This window comes from Macaca nemestrina, chromosome 14 (genome assembly GCF_043159975.1).
Source record: "Macaca nemestrina isolate mMacNem1 chromosome 14, mMacNem.hap1, whole genome shotgun sequence".
Classification (NCBI taxonomy): Eukaryota; Metazoa; Chordata; class Mammalia; order Primates; family Cercopithecidae; genus Macaca; species Macaca nemestrina.
The window spans coordinates 109,775,311-109,790,435 of NC_092138.1; the positions used below are offsets into that span (position 1 = coordinate 109,775,311).

Sequence of the window (15,125 nt, forward strand, 5' to 3'; positions counted from 1 at the left end):
TTTTCTCCCCCTGTCCACAGTCCGTCCACTCTCTCATCAGTGACTTTAAGGACCCGCCGACTGCTAAATACCGGGCCGCACACGTCTTCTTCACTGACTGTGAGTACAACCGAGAGCTGTCCCCAGTCCCATCAGGCAGGTTAGCATTTCTGCACAGCTGGGCTGAGCCAAAACTAAGGCAGGTCAAGAGGGAAGAAATGGGTTGTTACCATGCTTGTCCCAATCTGCTAGTTTCTCTTCAGAAGATAAATTGCATAAGAGACAAAAATAAGTGCACCAAATACAAACCCACTAGATCATGCAGTCCTTCCTGCTGAAAAATAGCACACAAGCACCTCTTCTCAGGACTGACAGGCTTGGTGCTGAGAATGACCTTCCTGAGGCTTGGCATTTCATTATGTAGACTTCCAGTCAGCACTGTATGCTGTAGTAGGTTTCCATCAATTTTTCAATTACAAAGATATTCCAATCCAGTAGTCTTTGTATTAAATAGAACCTGCGTCATTACCGTGGAATTAGTTTTCTTATGTTGTGGGGATTTTATGCTCAGATTCTGGCAGAGATGCAGAGGGAGATGAATTGACCTGGATAGCTACAGAGTATAAAACAGTAAGAATTCACCCAGAGATCTTCTCTCTAGGGATAAACTCCCATGGCACTCACCACTGAGAAAGTGGAAAGGATATAGTAGAAGAATGATTTTAGCCAGGTGTGGTGGCTCACACCTGTAATCCCAGCACTTTGGGAGGCTGAGGTGGGTGGATCACCTGAGGTGAGGAGTTCAAGATCAGCCTGGCCAACATGGTGAAACCCTGTCTCTACAAAAATACAAAAATTAGCTGGACATGATGGCAGGTGCCTATAATCCCAACTACTCAGGAGGCTGAGGTGGGAGAATTGCTTGAACCCGGGAAGTAGAGGTTGCAGTGAGCAAGATCACGCCATTGCACTCCAGCCTGGGTGACAGAGTGAGACTCCATCTCAAAAAAAAAAAAAAAAAAAGGCCGGGCGCGGTGGCTCAAGCCTGTAATCCCAGCACTTTGGGAGGCCGAGATGGGCGGATCACGAGGTCAGGAGATCGAGACCATCCTGGCTAACACCGTGAAACCCCGTCTCTACTAAAAATACAAAAAACTAGCCGGGCGAGGTGGCGGGCGCCTGTAGTCCCAGCTACTCCGGAGGCTGCGGCAGGAGAATTGCCTAAACCCGGGAGGCGGAGCTTGCAGTGAGCTGAGATCCGGCCACTGCACTCCAGCCCGGGCTACAGAGCAAGACTCCGTCTCAAAAAAAAAAAAAAAATCCTGATAAAATGAAGAGCCCACTGTACGTGTGCAGCTATTAAATGAACCAGCAAATGGACAGGAAAGCCAACTAACTGTCTTTTGTCATGCTTGCAGCTTGTCCAGATGCCCTGTTTAATGAACTGGTAAAATCTCGAGCAGCCAAAGTCATCAAAACTCTGACGGAAATCAATATTGCATTTCTCCCATACGAATCCCAGGTGAGCCTGAGTAGGGGGTGGGAAGGAAATCTGCATCCTCTCTTATTCTGAGAGGGTGGGGTGGGACCTACTAAAGAGTGGGGGAGGGAAGGTACCATGCTCTGAATTGCCAAATAACAGGTTATAAGTGAATGTTTACTGAATGGAAATAGTATTCCATAGGGCCTGCCCCCTGCCCTCATCTTACTCTCCAGTTGTTTCTGACTTTGCATCAGCCTTGTGCCTTTCTTTGTGTGCATTTCATCCTTGCTCTCAGTGCTCACTCTTGTCGGCTGACTCCTTGAATAACCACAGAGTAGCCAATCAGAAACAAGCTTGGAAGGAGAGCGAGGGAGGGGAGCAGAAGCATCCCATCTGCTGCGAAGGAGACTGTTTTTTAGGTAGAGATAACCTCAGTTTGTCATGTGCTGAAAGAGCAGATGGCAGCCTTCGTCATTAGCCGTTAACACTTCAAGTGCCAAATGCCAAGCCCATAAAGTGCTCCCTTGGAAACAAACAAAATTATTAAACAAATAAAGGTGAAGCTGATTGTGAGAGAACAGACACAACTTGTCTTGGTATTTTAAGAGTTGTTAAAATGTCTTTTCTTACCAAACAAGGAAACAAAAACCACAGGACTTTGATGCATTTTATGGAGCTAAAAGATGATTGTGGCATATTGGATCTTTACAGATCAGCTTCGAGACACCAGAGAGTGACCTATTCTCAGAGAAAGAGAGATGCATAAGATGTAGTGTGAACATTTGAAAACAGGCTTCCTTCTCACTTGGCCTAAAGCCTGTCACCTGCTTGGGGAAAGGAATTTTTTTTTTCTTTTGTGTGTTCCGTCCCTATGTGGACAGAACAAAATCCAGCTTTAGCATATTCAACAATATTATATTTCAGAAATTTTGATAAAGTAATAAACTCTTTTTATATACCATTTTTAAAGGTTAAGGTAGTTTATATAAATGAGAATTTAAGAGAATACTGATAATGGAAGACTCAGTCATTTAAGAGAGAATCTTCAACTTCTAGCACACTCCAAAAAAAAAGAAATGGAAAAAGAAAAGACAAATATGGCCGGGCATGGTGGCTCACGCCTGTAATCCCAGCACTTTGGGAGGCCGAGATGGGTGGATCATGAGGTCAGGAGATCGAGACCATTCTGTCTAACACAGTGAAACTCTATCTCTACTAAAAATACAAAAAAATTAGCTGGGCGTGGTGGCGGATGCCTGTAGTCCCAGCTACTTGGGAGGCTGAGGCAGGAGAATGGTGTGAACCTGGGAAGCAGAGGTTGCAATGAGCTGAGATCAGGCCACTGTACTCTAGCCTGGGCAACAGAGCGAGACTCCATCTCAGAAAAAAAAGAAAGAAAGAAAGAAAGAAAAGACAAATACTCAGAACATACTACTGAAGATAAGGTATTATTAAATCCATAAATAGCTCCTTTATTTGCCCGCAGTCACACACAGTATCTGGCTTGTCTCTTATTTATTGAAACTAAGCTTACAATTTCCAGTGTAGTCTCACACTAACCCCTTCTGCTCTCCTCCTGGCCTTGTCACTGTTCTCCAGGCACCCGAGACACACACCTGCCCGAGGTCCTTGGCACTACCTGTTCCCTGCATGTGGAAGTCCCCTGCTGGTGATAAACATCCCACCTTCAAGCCCTTGCTCAGACGTCACCTTCTCAGCGAGTCCTGGTGTCCTCCCTGTCCAGCCCTCCTAGACATCCTCCCCTGCTCTGATATTTTCTCATATTCTTGCCAGTTTCTCAGGACCACACAATTCACTTTTCATTATGTTTATTGCCTGCTTTCTCCTACTAGATTGCAAACTCCTTGAGGACAGGGATATTTTGGCCACTAATAGTTCCCAAGTCTTTAGCACATGGGCACGTGGTAGGCACCCAGCACATATTTGTGGAAGAAACAGGAACATATTCTATAGACTCACTGCCAGGGTCGGAGAATACTCCGATAGTTCGCAATATGTATTAATACTTTTTCTCCTCCCCAGGTCTATTCCTTGGACTCTGCTGACTCTTTCCAAAGCTTCTATAGTCCCCACAAGGCTCAGATGAAGAATCCTATACTGGAGCGCCTGGCAGAGCAGATCGCGACCCTGTGTGCCACCCTGAAGGAGTACCCGGCTGTGCGGTATCGGGGGTAAGACAGCGCACCTTTCTGCCAGAGTGGCATCCTGTGTGTCCCCCAAGCGAGGAGCTGGCCTGGACTCCTCCTCCGGCCTTAAGGTTCCTCTGACAGTTGTCTCAAGAAGATCAGGATTTGAGCATCTCTCACTTAAAATTATTCTTCCAATGGTTTTGTTATCTTCTAAATGCTATAGCAAAATATAATAATACATGCAGAAAAAAGCACAAATCAACTATTGAATAACGAAAATGTGAACCTCTATGTAATTGCAACTCAGGCTGCCTACCATTTTTAATGTCTTTCTAATCTTTAAAGACAAATACTATCTTTACTAAAGATGTTTCAGAGTAAGATAAAACACAGAGTAATTCTCCAAAGGACATGTTCCTCAGATTTTATAAAGCCACGCATTCCTCACTTGCTTGCTGTGTGCTGAGTGCTGGGGCACCTGAAGCTGAAGACCCGGCCCATGATCAGGGAGAATGGGTGGGATTGCCTTCCAGCGCGGGTGTGTGTGAGAGATGCACCCCTGCAGGCTCGACCCTGCGAGACAGAACACACCAAGTGCTGGGGGCAACCACAGCAGGGAGAGGGCCCTTTGAGCCAAGGGTGAAGCCAGTCTGCAGACCACAGGTGACAATAGGCTCATGAGGAGAGAGGGGCCAGCATTTTGTGTGTACAGTTGGCTCTTGCATTTGGTATGAACAAAAACTTGGAGTTGGGAAAACGTGGGGCACATTTGGGGAAGACGGGTAGTCTAGCACAGTGTATGTGTAGGGCAGTGGCATGGGATGAAGCCAATTCTGGAGGTCTCAGATGTCAGGTTTGGGATTATGTCCTTCAGTGGTTATCACTGGAAACCTATAGGGGATTTGGACAGGGGGGTGACCACAGCACTCTGGGAAAGTGAAGGCTGGAATATGAGCAGGAGTCAGGGCAAGGAAAAACCAGAAGGGGTGGCTAAACAGGAGGCCACTGCAGAAGGAACAAAGGGCCTGGTCTTGGAGTGATGGGAATGGGGTGGACAGGTAAGGACAGAATCTGAGAGGGTGCAGAGGTAGACTCGTAACTGCCAGCGGGTTAGGAGTAGGGCAGGAAGGGCTTAGGCTGCCAAGGCATTGTGCTGGGTTAACCAAGAACTTGGTGTTGCCACGGATCATGGGTTCACCCATCCTGTGACCTCATTGTCTGCTGGAAGTTGTGGCCATAGAAAAACACCTCGTGGTTGGTGTCCCAGTGCCTGGCTTCCCTCCACTGTTAGTACTCATGACAAAGCCGGCTGGCAGTTAAGAAATGGGACCTAGGTGGCGTCTCCTGACTGACCAGCAGGAGCTCAGGCTGGTAGCAGGGCTGCTGCAGTGCTGACGCTGGCCAGGAGGCAGGCAGCCACCGGCCCAGCATCAGGTCAGGTGGGGGCCAGGGAGTGCCATCAGACCCAACCATGGGGAAAGGTTCAAAGGTTCTCACATTGTTCTGGCCATGCCAGCTGAAATGTCACTCTCCAACAAACAAAACAATACAAGACCCAAGAGAATGTGAACTGAGGGAAGTGAGAATCACGGGAGTCAGGCTGGGGGCCTGATCGTGGCAAAAGGTTGACTGACTGGTCAGGGCCCCCAGTGGAAGTGCGGTGGTTTATCTGAAGCTGCTTGGAAAGATGTACGTTTCCACTTAGATAATTCTGGAAAAAAAGCAATAAGAAAATCACTTATTTATGGTCCAGGCACTGAGCTAAGTGTTTTATTTTGCTTTTCCTTTCTAATTATACTCTCATTGTAAAAACAACAATACAGATGATGCTCACATCTCCCCTAACCCCCTGCACTGCTTGACTTCCTTTCCCGGGGGCGATGGTGCTGGGTGCTTCATGCTCTGTCACTCCTCCTTTGTCAGGGAATACAAGGACAATGCCCTGCTGGCTCAGCTAATCCAGGACAAGCTTGATGCCTATAAAGCTGATGACCCAACAATGGGGGAGGTAAGTCTGGCTTGGACCACATTGTTTTCTTACCAAGGACCGCAGTGTTTGTGTGGCAGTCCCAGAGACAGCTTGGTTCTGTTGCCACAGAGTGTATGTCAGTGCTGCTTTTCCCGGGGACTGGCCTCCAGCGAAATGCCCGAAGCCCCTGGGGCAGGGCGATCTACATGTGTTCAGCGTGGCCAGGGTGACCAACTTGTTCTGTTTGCCAGGGCTTTCCTGATTGCAGCTCTGAATGGCCCACGTCCTGGAAAACCCACAGAAGCACAATAGCAAACCAGAAAACCAACACTGACACGCTCTTCAGAGCTCATTCAGCATTCCCTCGTTTTTACACATGCTCTGTGTACAGTCTTGTGCAGTTTTACACATGGATAGATTCATGTAACCATCTTACAATCAAGATACAGAGCTGTTTCCTCACCACCTTGATTTTAAAACTGAAAGTCCCAGGTCCTGGGAACCCGCTCAGTCCCGGGCGCACTGGAGGGTGGTTGCCCCATTTGTAGTTGAACTTGGGCAGCACGCTCCTACAGAAACTCACTTCGGCTCCTAGCATTTCATATCTGCCTCTAAGTGCGCTTGCTATGAAATGGAAACACTGGAGTCTTTTAGGGTGTTTTTGGTGATCTTGTCCAGTGGTAGACTTCTGTGCTGCGTTAATAGCTTTGCACCTCAGAGTTTGCTTCCTGCTGCCCTCCTTTGCAAGAGGGGTTCACTAGGTGGAGAAGCCGGAGTTGGCTGAGTAGCTTGTGAAGCATCTCCCTGTTTTCCCCCAGGGCCCAGACAAGGCACGCTCCCAGCTTCTGATCCTGGATCGAGGCTTTGACCCCAGCTCCCCTGTGCTCCACGAACTGACTTTTCAGGCTATGAGTTATGATCTGCTGCCTATCGAAAATGATGTATACAAGTAAGTATAGTGTTACAGACCCCAGAGCTCTGCACATGAACCAAAAATATGTCTAGAAAAAGAACGGGGTTTTTTGTTTGTTTTGAGACGGAGTCTCGCTCTATCGCCCAGGCGGGAGTGCAGTGGTGTGATTTCGGCTCACTGCAACCTCTGCCTCCTGGGTTCATGCAATTCTCCTGCCTCAGCCTCCCAAGTAGCTGGGGTTACAGGTGTGTGTCACCATGCCCAGCTAATTTTTTGTATTTTTTTTAGTAGGGATGGGATTTCACTGTGCTGGTCAGGGTGGTCTTGAACTCCTGACCTCGTGATCAGCCTGCCTCAGCCTCCCAAAGTGCTGAGATTACAGGCATGAGCTACCACACCTGGCAGAAAAAGAGCGTTTTTTGTTTTTTTTTTTTTAAGACGAAGTCTTGCCCTGTCACCCAGGCTGGAGTACATTGGCACAATCTCAGCTCACTGCAACCTCTGCCTCCCAGGTTCAAGCAATTCTCCTGACTCAGCCTCCTAAGTAGCTGGGATTACAGGTGTGCGCCACCACGTCTGGCTAATTTTTTGTATCTTTAGTAGAGATGGGGTTTCACCATGTTGGCCAGCCTGGTCTCGAACTCCTGACTTCATGATCTGCCTGCCTCAGCTTCCCAAAGTGCTGGGATTACAGGTGTGAGCCACTGTGCCCAACAAAAGAGTGTTTTTAACCCTAGGAAAAATGGTTCATTGATACAGCCTTGCAAATTAGCCTGTAAGTTTTTCTCTGAGTTCCACAGATCCACATGGCATTTCTAGGCAGGAACTCATGACCTGTCCTCTTTTTGGGGAGGACAAGCACTTTAGGTCTTCGTTTCCCGGCTCACATCACCTAAGGTCATAGCCTACTTGGATATGTTAATATGTTGATTTTGTGTTTATGTGTGTATCTCATTCAGAGTTGAAATTTTTATTTTCTGTTGTACTGGTTCTGCCTCTCTGGAGGCAGAGTTGAAACTTCTTGTTTATAGATCCTGAAATATGGTGATGATGAAATATATCAACAGAAGTTTCGTACTGAACTTTCCTTACAGAGAAGCTGTTTTCTTCATTTATAAAAAACATTTTTCTTGGTAACAATCATCAGAAATTTAGTTTCTAAAAACCAGTTTTTCCTTTTATGGAACCACACTGCATGAGAAACAGACTGTATGAGAACAGACATTGTTCTCATGGCATTTAATAGCACCCATCATAAAGAGAGTGGTTTCAAAATGAAGATTCCAAAAATATGAGTGAATCTCGGTTCTCCCTGTTGGTAGCTATAATTTGTGCTTCCTCCAGCTGTTTGCGATTTCCCATGTGATGGGTGCCGAGGGCCCATTGCAGGCAGCTGCTGGAAGCTATTTAGGCACCACACATTGAGGATGACATCCCAGTGCCTTTCCAGAGGGACAGATACGATCTTTACCTTTCCCCTATAAATAACTAAACTCATGTATGACCTGACTTCATGCCCTGGACAGGCAGCTCAGGTGGAGCTTGTATCAGCTGACCCAGAAGATTTTAAGACAGAGTTTCAAGTTGGTTGACTTTGAATAGAGCTTTGAGTCTCTCCTACCCAAGGAATTGCAGCCCGGGTCAGTGCTGCCACAGCAGGCCTGACTGACACGTCCAATGTTCGGGACTTGCTGTGACGGCACTTGTGAACATCTGACAGCTGAGGGTGGCGAGCTGTAAGCTGAAGAGGGTTCGATGACTGTTGTGGAGACAGTGCGCTCCAGCTGAGTCCCGTCTCCATTCTAGGTACGAGACAAGCGGCATTGGGGAGGCACGGGTGAAGGAGGTGCTCCTGGACGAGGACGACGACCTGTGGATAGCACTGCGCCACAAGCACATCGCAGAGGTGTCCCAGTAAGAGCCCCCTACCCCCTTCTCCAGCGAGGCGCCTTTCCCCAGCTGCTGTTGATGATGTGCTCACTCTGGGCACCTCGTGGGGGCTCATCCTTGTGTGAATTCGTTTCCTTGGCAGAGTCATCAACATGCTAACCCATAATGATAAATCCCTTCTGTTCTCTGAGCTTGAGCTACTCCGACTTTGTGAAGTTAGAAAATCAATTTTGTATTAGGGCTGCTTTTAGGATTCTTGGAAAACATATGTAGCTCTCTCAGAAAAATGCATTACAAACATTAAAAATTTAAAGCTAGTTCATTCCGTTGAAAGACCCAAACACCACAGTATACAATTGGACTTTCTTTTTTATAGCTGCTATATTCAACCTTCCCTGTTTTACCTACAGTTCCTGAGCAATAGCTGATGTCTCCTTACTAAACTGTATCCAGCTCTGAAAATGTTTCAGAATGTTTCTAATATTTAAACATTGTTGTAAGACCTTTAAACCGTAGATAATGATTCTGCTTTTTCAGAAAGACACATTCTGCTACCCTGAGTTAGCGATATATTCAGGAAATTTCCCAGGAAGAGTGAGAAAATAATACAGCCTTGGATGGTTCTGTTGTTTAGAGAAGAGGTCTCTAAACTTTTTTGATCACTCAGCTTAAAAAGATATTAACCCATGGCCCGGCATGGTGGCTCACACCTGTAATCCCAGCACTTTGGGAGGCCGAGGCAGGTGGATCACCTGAGGTCAGGAATTCGAGACCAGCCTGGCCAACATGGTGAAACCCCATCTCTACTAAAAATACAAAAATTAGCTGAGTGTGGTGGCGTGTGCCTATAGTCCCAGCTACTTGGGAGGCTGAGGCAGGAGAATCACTTGAACCTGGGATGCAGAGGTTGCAATGAGCCAAGATTTCGCCATTGCACTCCAGCCTGGACAAAAGAGCAAAACTCCGACTCAAAAAATAAAAAAGATATTAATCCACATTTCAGTAAATTAAATGTATTTATGAATTTAAAGTATGCTTTATTGTACTAATGTGTGTATTTATAACATATATATATGTTTGTATATTTTTCAAACATGAATTATGTTTCACTATTTATATTCCAACATAAATTTGAAAAGAATGAGGTAAAATAAACACAGATATTCTAATATTTTCTTCTCTTTTCTCCTTGAATAATCTGGTACACCCCACTCTGGAGATCACTGGTTTCAAATATTAATTAGAAAAGCTACGTGTCTCTCTTCTCTCTTAGAAAATAACTTCTTTTCTTTTCTTTTTTTGTTCTTTTTTTTTAAGACCAAGCCTTGCTCTGTCACCCAGGCTGGAGTGCAGTGGCACAGTCTCAGCTCACTGCCACCTCTGCCTTCTGGGTTCAAGCAATTCTCATGCCTTAGCCTTCCAAGTAGCTGGGATTACAGAAGTGTGCCACATGGCCGGGTGCGGTGGGTCACGCTTGTAATCCCAGCACTTTGGGAGGCCAAGACGGGCGGATCACGAGGTCAGGAGATCGAGACCACCCTGGCTAACATGGTGAAACCCTGTCTCTACTAAAAATACAAAAATTAGCCAGGCGAGGTGGCGGGCGCCTGTAGTCCCAGCTACACGGGAGGCTGAGGCGGGAGAATGGCATGAACCCGGGAGGCGGAGCTTGTAGTGAGTGGAGATTGCGCCACTGCACTACTGCCTGGGCGACAGAGCTAGACGCCGTTTCAAAAAAAAAAAAAAAAAAAGTGTGCCATCATGCCCAGCTAATTTCTGTATTTTTAGTAGAGACAGAGTTTCACCATGTTGACCAGGCTGGTCTCGAACTCCCAACCTCAGGTGATCTGCCCGCGTTGGCCTCCCAAAGTGCTGGGATTACAGGTGTGAGCCACCACGCCTGGCAAAAAGTAACTTTAAATGCATACCTTACTGGCAGGAAAACCACTTTAGGATTACCACATACTCCTAAAGGAAAAAATTGCATGACTCCTATAGCATCCATAGCAAGGCCTATGGTGTTGCTGTGAAACTTAGCTGCCTCCTTTTATTTTCCAGGGAAGTCACCCGGTCTCTGAAAGATTTTTCTTCTAGCAAGAGAATGAATACTGGAGAGAAGGTAAACCCATGCCATCGCTCAAATGCCCAGTAAATTAGTCCCTGCTTTCTCTCTAAGAGCAGGGAAGTTGCCTCCTCTGAATAGGACTAGTGGGTTAGAAAGGTCATATCCCTTTTTTCGTTTACATCATTTTGCCTTATTTTTATTTTGTTATTATTATTATTATTATTATTGACAGAGTCTTGCTCTGTTTCCCAGGCTGAGGTGCAGTGGCAGGATCTTGGCTCACTGCAACCTCCGCATTTTGGGTTCAAGCAATTCTCCTGCCTCAGCCTCTTGAGTAGCTGGGATTACAGGCATGCAACACCACGCCTGGCTAATTTTTTTGTATTTTTAGTAGAGATGGGGTTTCACCATCTTGGCCAGGCTGGTTTTGTACTCTTGACCTCAAGCGATCCACCCACCTCAGTGCTAGGTGGGTGTGAGCCAAAGTGCTAGGATTACAGGTGTGAGCCACCGCGCCCAGCCATTTTTACACTTAAGATACAGATCTAGGCTGGGCGTGGTGGCTCATGCCTGTAATCCCAGCACTTTGGGAGGCCAAGGCAGGTGGATCACAAGGTCAGGAGTTCGAGGTCAGCCTGGCCAACATGGTGAAACCCCGTCTCTACTAAGAATACAAAAAATATCTGGGTATGGTGGTGGGCACCTGTAATCCCAGCTACTTGAGAGGCTGAGGCAGGAGAATTGCTTCAACCCGGGAGGTGGAGGTTGCAGTGAGCCAAGATTACGTCATTGCACTCCAGCCTGGGTGACAGAGTGAGACTCTGTCAAAAAAAAAAAAAAAAGATACAGATCCAGAACCCCTAGATTTCGATATTTACAGAGAACTGCTTTTTGTTACTCTGAGGGTTAATATTTACTGTTTTGGATCATGCTTCATTTTAAGCCAGAAGAACAAACTGCGAGACCTTTTTTTAACTTGGAGTGAAATTATAATTTATGGCCGGGCGCGGTGGCTCACGCCTGTAATCCCAGCACTTTGGGAGGCGGAGGTGGGCGGATCACAAGATCAGGAGATTGAGACCATCCTGGCTAACACGGTGAAACCCTGTCTCTACTAAAAATACAAAAATTAGCCGGGTGTGGTGACGGGCACCTTGTAGTCCCAGCTACTTGGGAGGCTGAGGCAGGAGAATGGCATGAAGCCAGGAGGCAGAGCTTACAGTGAGCCAAGATTGCGCCACTGCACTCCAGCCTGGGTGACAGAGCAAGACTCCTTCTAACAAAAAAAAAAAAAAATTAGAATTTATAACCTACCTTACCTGAGCCTCTCCATATCCTGCCTGTTTATCAGAGGTGGCGCACCTTTCTTAGTCAAGGGAAGTGGAATTACCAAAATGCAACTCTGGTTGTATTACTCCCTTGCTTAAAACCATTTAGGGACTTCCTGTTCCCCTTAGAATAACTCCCATCTGCAACACACACACACACACACACACACACCCCTTCCAAAGCCCAGATCATGAGCCCCACAGGCCTCTCTCTGCTCTCATCTCTGCCCCTGTCCTTCTTGCCCTGCCTTCCTGCTCCAGCCATGCCAGGGTCCTCTTGCCTCAGACCTGGCCAGGTTCTTTGGCTCAAGCATCATTTCCTCAGGGAAACCCTCCCGGGTCCCCTACCTAGACTAGGCAGACGTCTGTGCCATGTGCACCCACACTACCTGGTGAGTCCCCTCGAAGGGCCCTGATCTCTGCAGTGCTTTATCTGGCTCCTCTCCTGGATGCTCTGATTCTCCATGAATCAGAGATTCTTTTTTTTACTTTTGTCCTTGTATCTCCAGCACCTAATAGTTCCTGGTATATAGTAGTAATTCAGTAAATTTTTGTGGGGTAAATGGATGGGATTAGATGGCCTACACAGTTAGAAAGCACACAGACCCATCTTGCCCCTCAGGTGCAGATTCCCACCCTCTCTGACCTCCCTGTTCTCCTGTCCATGCAGCCACAGTCTTTCTGCCAGGAGAAAGTGCAAACTTGATGCTAAGGCTGCTTGAGCTGAGGATGAAGAAAAGCAATGAATAGAAAGATTTTTTTCCTTACCAAGAATTAGTTCTCAACAGCTTTCTAGTTCAATAAGCATAGAATAAAATGTAACTTCTAGAGACTTCAGAGTTCAGTTCCCAACCTGTAAGGCAATCATATTTGGATCGAAAAAATTTTTGAGCCAGAGGCCTGGAAATCTAAACACACATGATCTTGTGTTTCACAGATTCATTTTGAGGGTCACGGAGAGTGCACTTGGGAACCCTAGTGAGGGCGGCTGTCCTGTCCTGTGCCCGCCAGCCTTGCAAAGCCTCCTGACATCAGGGCCATTAGAGTGACAGCATATGCTTTCCTTTCCCTTACAGACCACCATGCGGGACCTGTCCCAGATGCTGAAGAAGATGCCTCAGTACCAGAAAGAGCTCAGCAAGGTATGGCAGCCCCGAATCATCTGTTTGAATCATTGAGTAGAAACAACCGCAAAAAGACTTCTCAAAGCCCTACTACTCTAATTGATCTATGGAAAATCACAGATTTTGAGTCATCTTCAATTTTTATTAGAAAAGAAAATGAAAGGCTGGGATAGGCACCTTATTTCCTGTCACTTTCTTTTCCCCTCTTTATGTTTTCCGTCCTATTCCCCTGCTGTTGGCAGGAGGCCTCAGTTCACCACATGAGCCTCTCCACAGGGCTGCTTGAGCATCCTCCCAACAGGGCCACTGACTTTCCCCAGAGTGAGCCGTGTGAGAGAGAGAGTGCTAGGAGGAAGTCACAATACCTTTTCTGTCCTGATCCTGGATGCCATGCATTATCACTTTCTCCACATTGCTTATTAGAAGCAAGCTACTAAATCCAGCCTACAGTTAAGGAGGGAATGAAGCTCTGCCTCCTGAAAGGAGGAGTATCAAAGAATTTGTGGATGCATTGTAGTAATAAAACCATCACTGGCTGGGCATGGTGGCTCATGCCTGTAATCCCAGCACTTGGGGAGACTGAGGTGGGCGGATCACCTGAGGTCAGGAGTTTGAGATCAGCCTGGTCAACATGGTGAAACCCCATATCTACTATAAGGACAAAAACTAGCCGGGTTTGGTGGCACATGCCTGTAATCCTAGCTACTCGGGAGGCTGAGGCAGGAGAATCATTTGAACCCAGGAGGCAAAGGTTGCAGTGAGCCGAGATTGCACCACCGCACTCCAGCCTGAGCAACAGATGAGACTCTGTTTCAAAAAAAAAAAAAAAAAACCATGGTGCCACCTGCCCTCATAAAGGAGTTCTCCTTCCTCTTAACTCTTCGAATGTGGTTTGTCCCTCTCTTTTGACATGTAACATTTTCTACTTTGTAATGATTGTGTACCCGCTTGTACACACGTTTTACCTCCTTTCTGAGGCTAGAGACTCCTTGGTGCCCAGCGGTGTTTTATACATAGTAGGTGCTCAGTAGATGTTGCATGCATCCGTGATTAGTCCCTTGGTCACAAACTGTTGTGCTTTTTCCTAGTACTCCACCCACCTGCACCTTGCTGAGGACTGTATGAAGCATTACCAAGGCACCGTAGACAAACTCTGCCGAGTGGAGCAGGTAGGACTCTCCTCCTTCTGCCATGGCAAGTTTTTGCCAGGTCCATTTACCCAGCAGAATTTTAACATCTGACCTTGAACATCCTGCAGAATCATAGGAAATAGAGACGGGAAGGCCTGCTAGATCGTACTGTCTCAACTCTGGAGCCAGTGCGGTTGCACTGTCCATGGTAGGGACTAGATTGGTCTGGAATGCTGTGCCGTTTGGATTTTGCATGCCTATTTTGAAAGGCTCTATTTTCCCTGGAATGACTGAAGAAAGATGTGTGGGGTTCTGAGCCCTACGTTGACAGGGCTGGCAGAATTTTATATTCTGAATGTATTCTACCCTTGCCATGGCCAGGCCAGCTTTGGAGACCTTGAGCCTGACAGAGGGTAGAGCAGTAGCAGTCAGAAATTTGCTAGGATTGTAAATTGAGAATTTGGGATTTGAGTTCTGTCTCTGTCACTGATTATTTGATGTATCTGTTTCTTTGTGTTTCGTTTTTCTAATCTGCAAAAGGGAAATCAGTGCTGACATTTTTCAAGGTTGTCTTGTGGAGTCACTAATCCTGGCTTAGATTCATCCTAATTCTTTAAGTGTTGCACATTATAAAACCATCGTTCAACTTCTAAGCGAAGAAAGTTAAAAGATTCTGAAGCCGGCTGGGCGCGGTGGCTCACGCCTGTAATCCCAGCACTTTGGGAGGCTGAGAGGGGTGGATCAGAAGGTCAGTAGTTCAAGACCAGCTTGGGTAACACAGTGAAACTCCATCTCTACTAAAAATACAAAAATTAGTCGGGCGTGGTAATGAGTGCCTATAATCCCAGCGACTTGGGGGGCTGAGGCAGGAGAATTGCTTGAACCAGGAGGTGGAGGTTGCAGTGAGCAGAAATTGCGCCACTGCACTCCAGCCTGGGCAACAGAACGAGACTCCGTCTCAAAAATAATAATAAGATTCCGAAGCCTCAGCTTGGCCTCTTTTCATGGAAGAAAAAAATTCAGGATCTCAGTGTGAAGCTAAGATTTCAATCCTCTGGTTTGATGTGACAGGCTCAGCTTAGGATTGTAAGCCC

General features: G+C 46.7%; 1 protein-coding gene across 2 annotated transcripts in view; it reads left to right on the forward strand.

Annotated features, from left to right (window-relative positions):
* LOC105463950 (syntaxin binding protein 1) overlaps window positions 1-15,125 on the forward strand; it is an 81,264-nt gene that overhangs the window by 48,009 nt on the left and 18,130 nt on the right. For both annotated transcript variants that reach the window (XM_011711438.2, XM_011711439.2), the window contains exons 5-13: window positions 21-99; window positions 1,398-1,501; window positions 3,506-3,654; window positions 5,536-5,620; window positions 6,400-6,530; window positions 8,301-8,408; window positions 10,443-10,503; window positions 12,854-12,919; window positions 13,990-14,070. In XM_011711438.2, coding sequence (XP_011709740.1) covers window positions 21-99; window positions 1,398-1,501; window positions 3,506-3,654; window positions 5,536-5,620; window positions 6,400-6,530; window positions 8,301-8,408; window positions 10,443-10,503; window positions 12,854-12,919; window positions 13,990-14,070 — 864 coding nt within the window. The remainder of the gene's footprint in view (window positions 1-20; window positions 100-1,397; window positions 1,502-3,505; window positions 3,655-5,535; window positions 5,621-6,399; window positions 6,531-8,300; window positions 8,409-10,442; window positions 10,504-12,853; window positions 12,920-13,989; window positions 14,071-15,125) is intronic.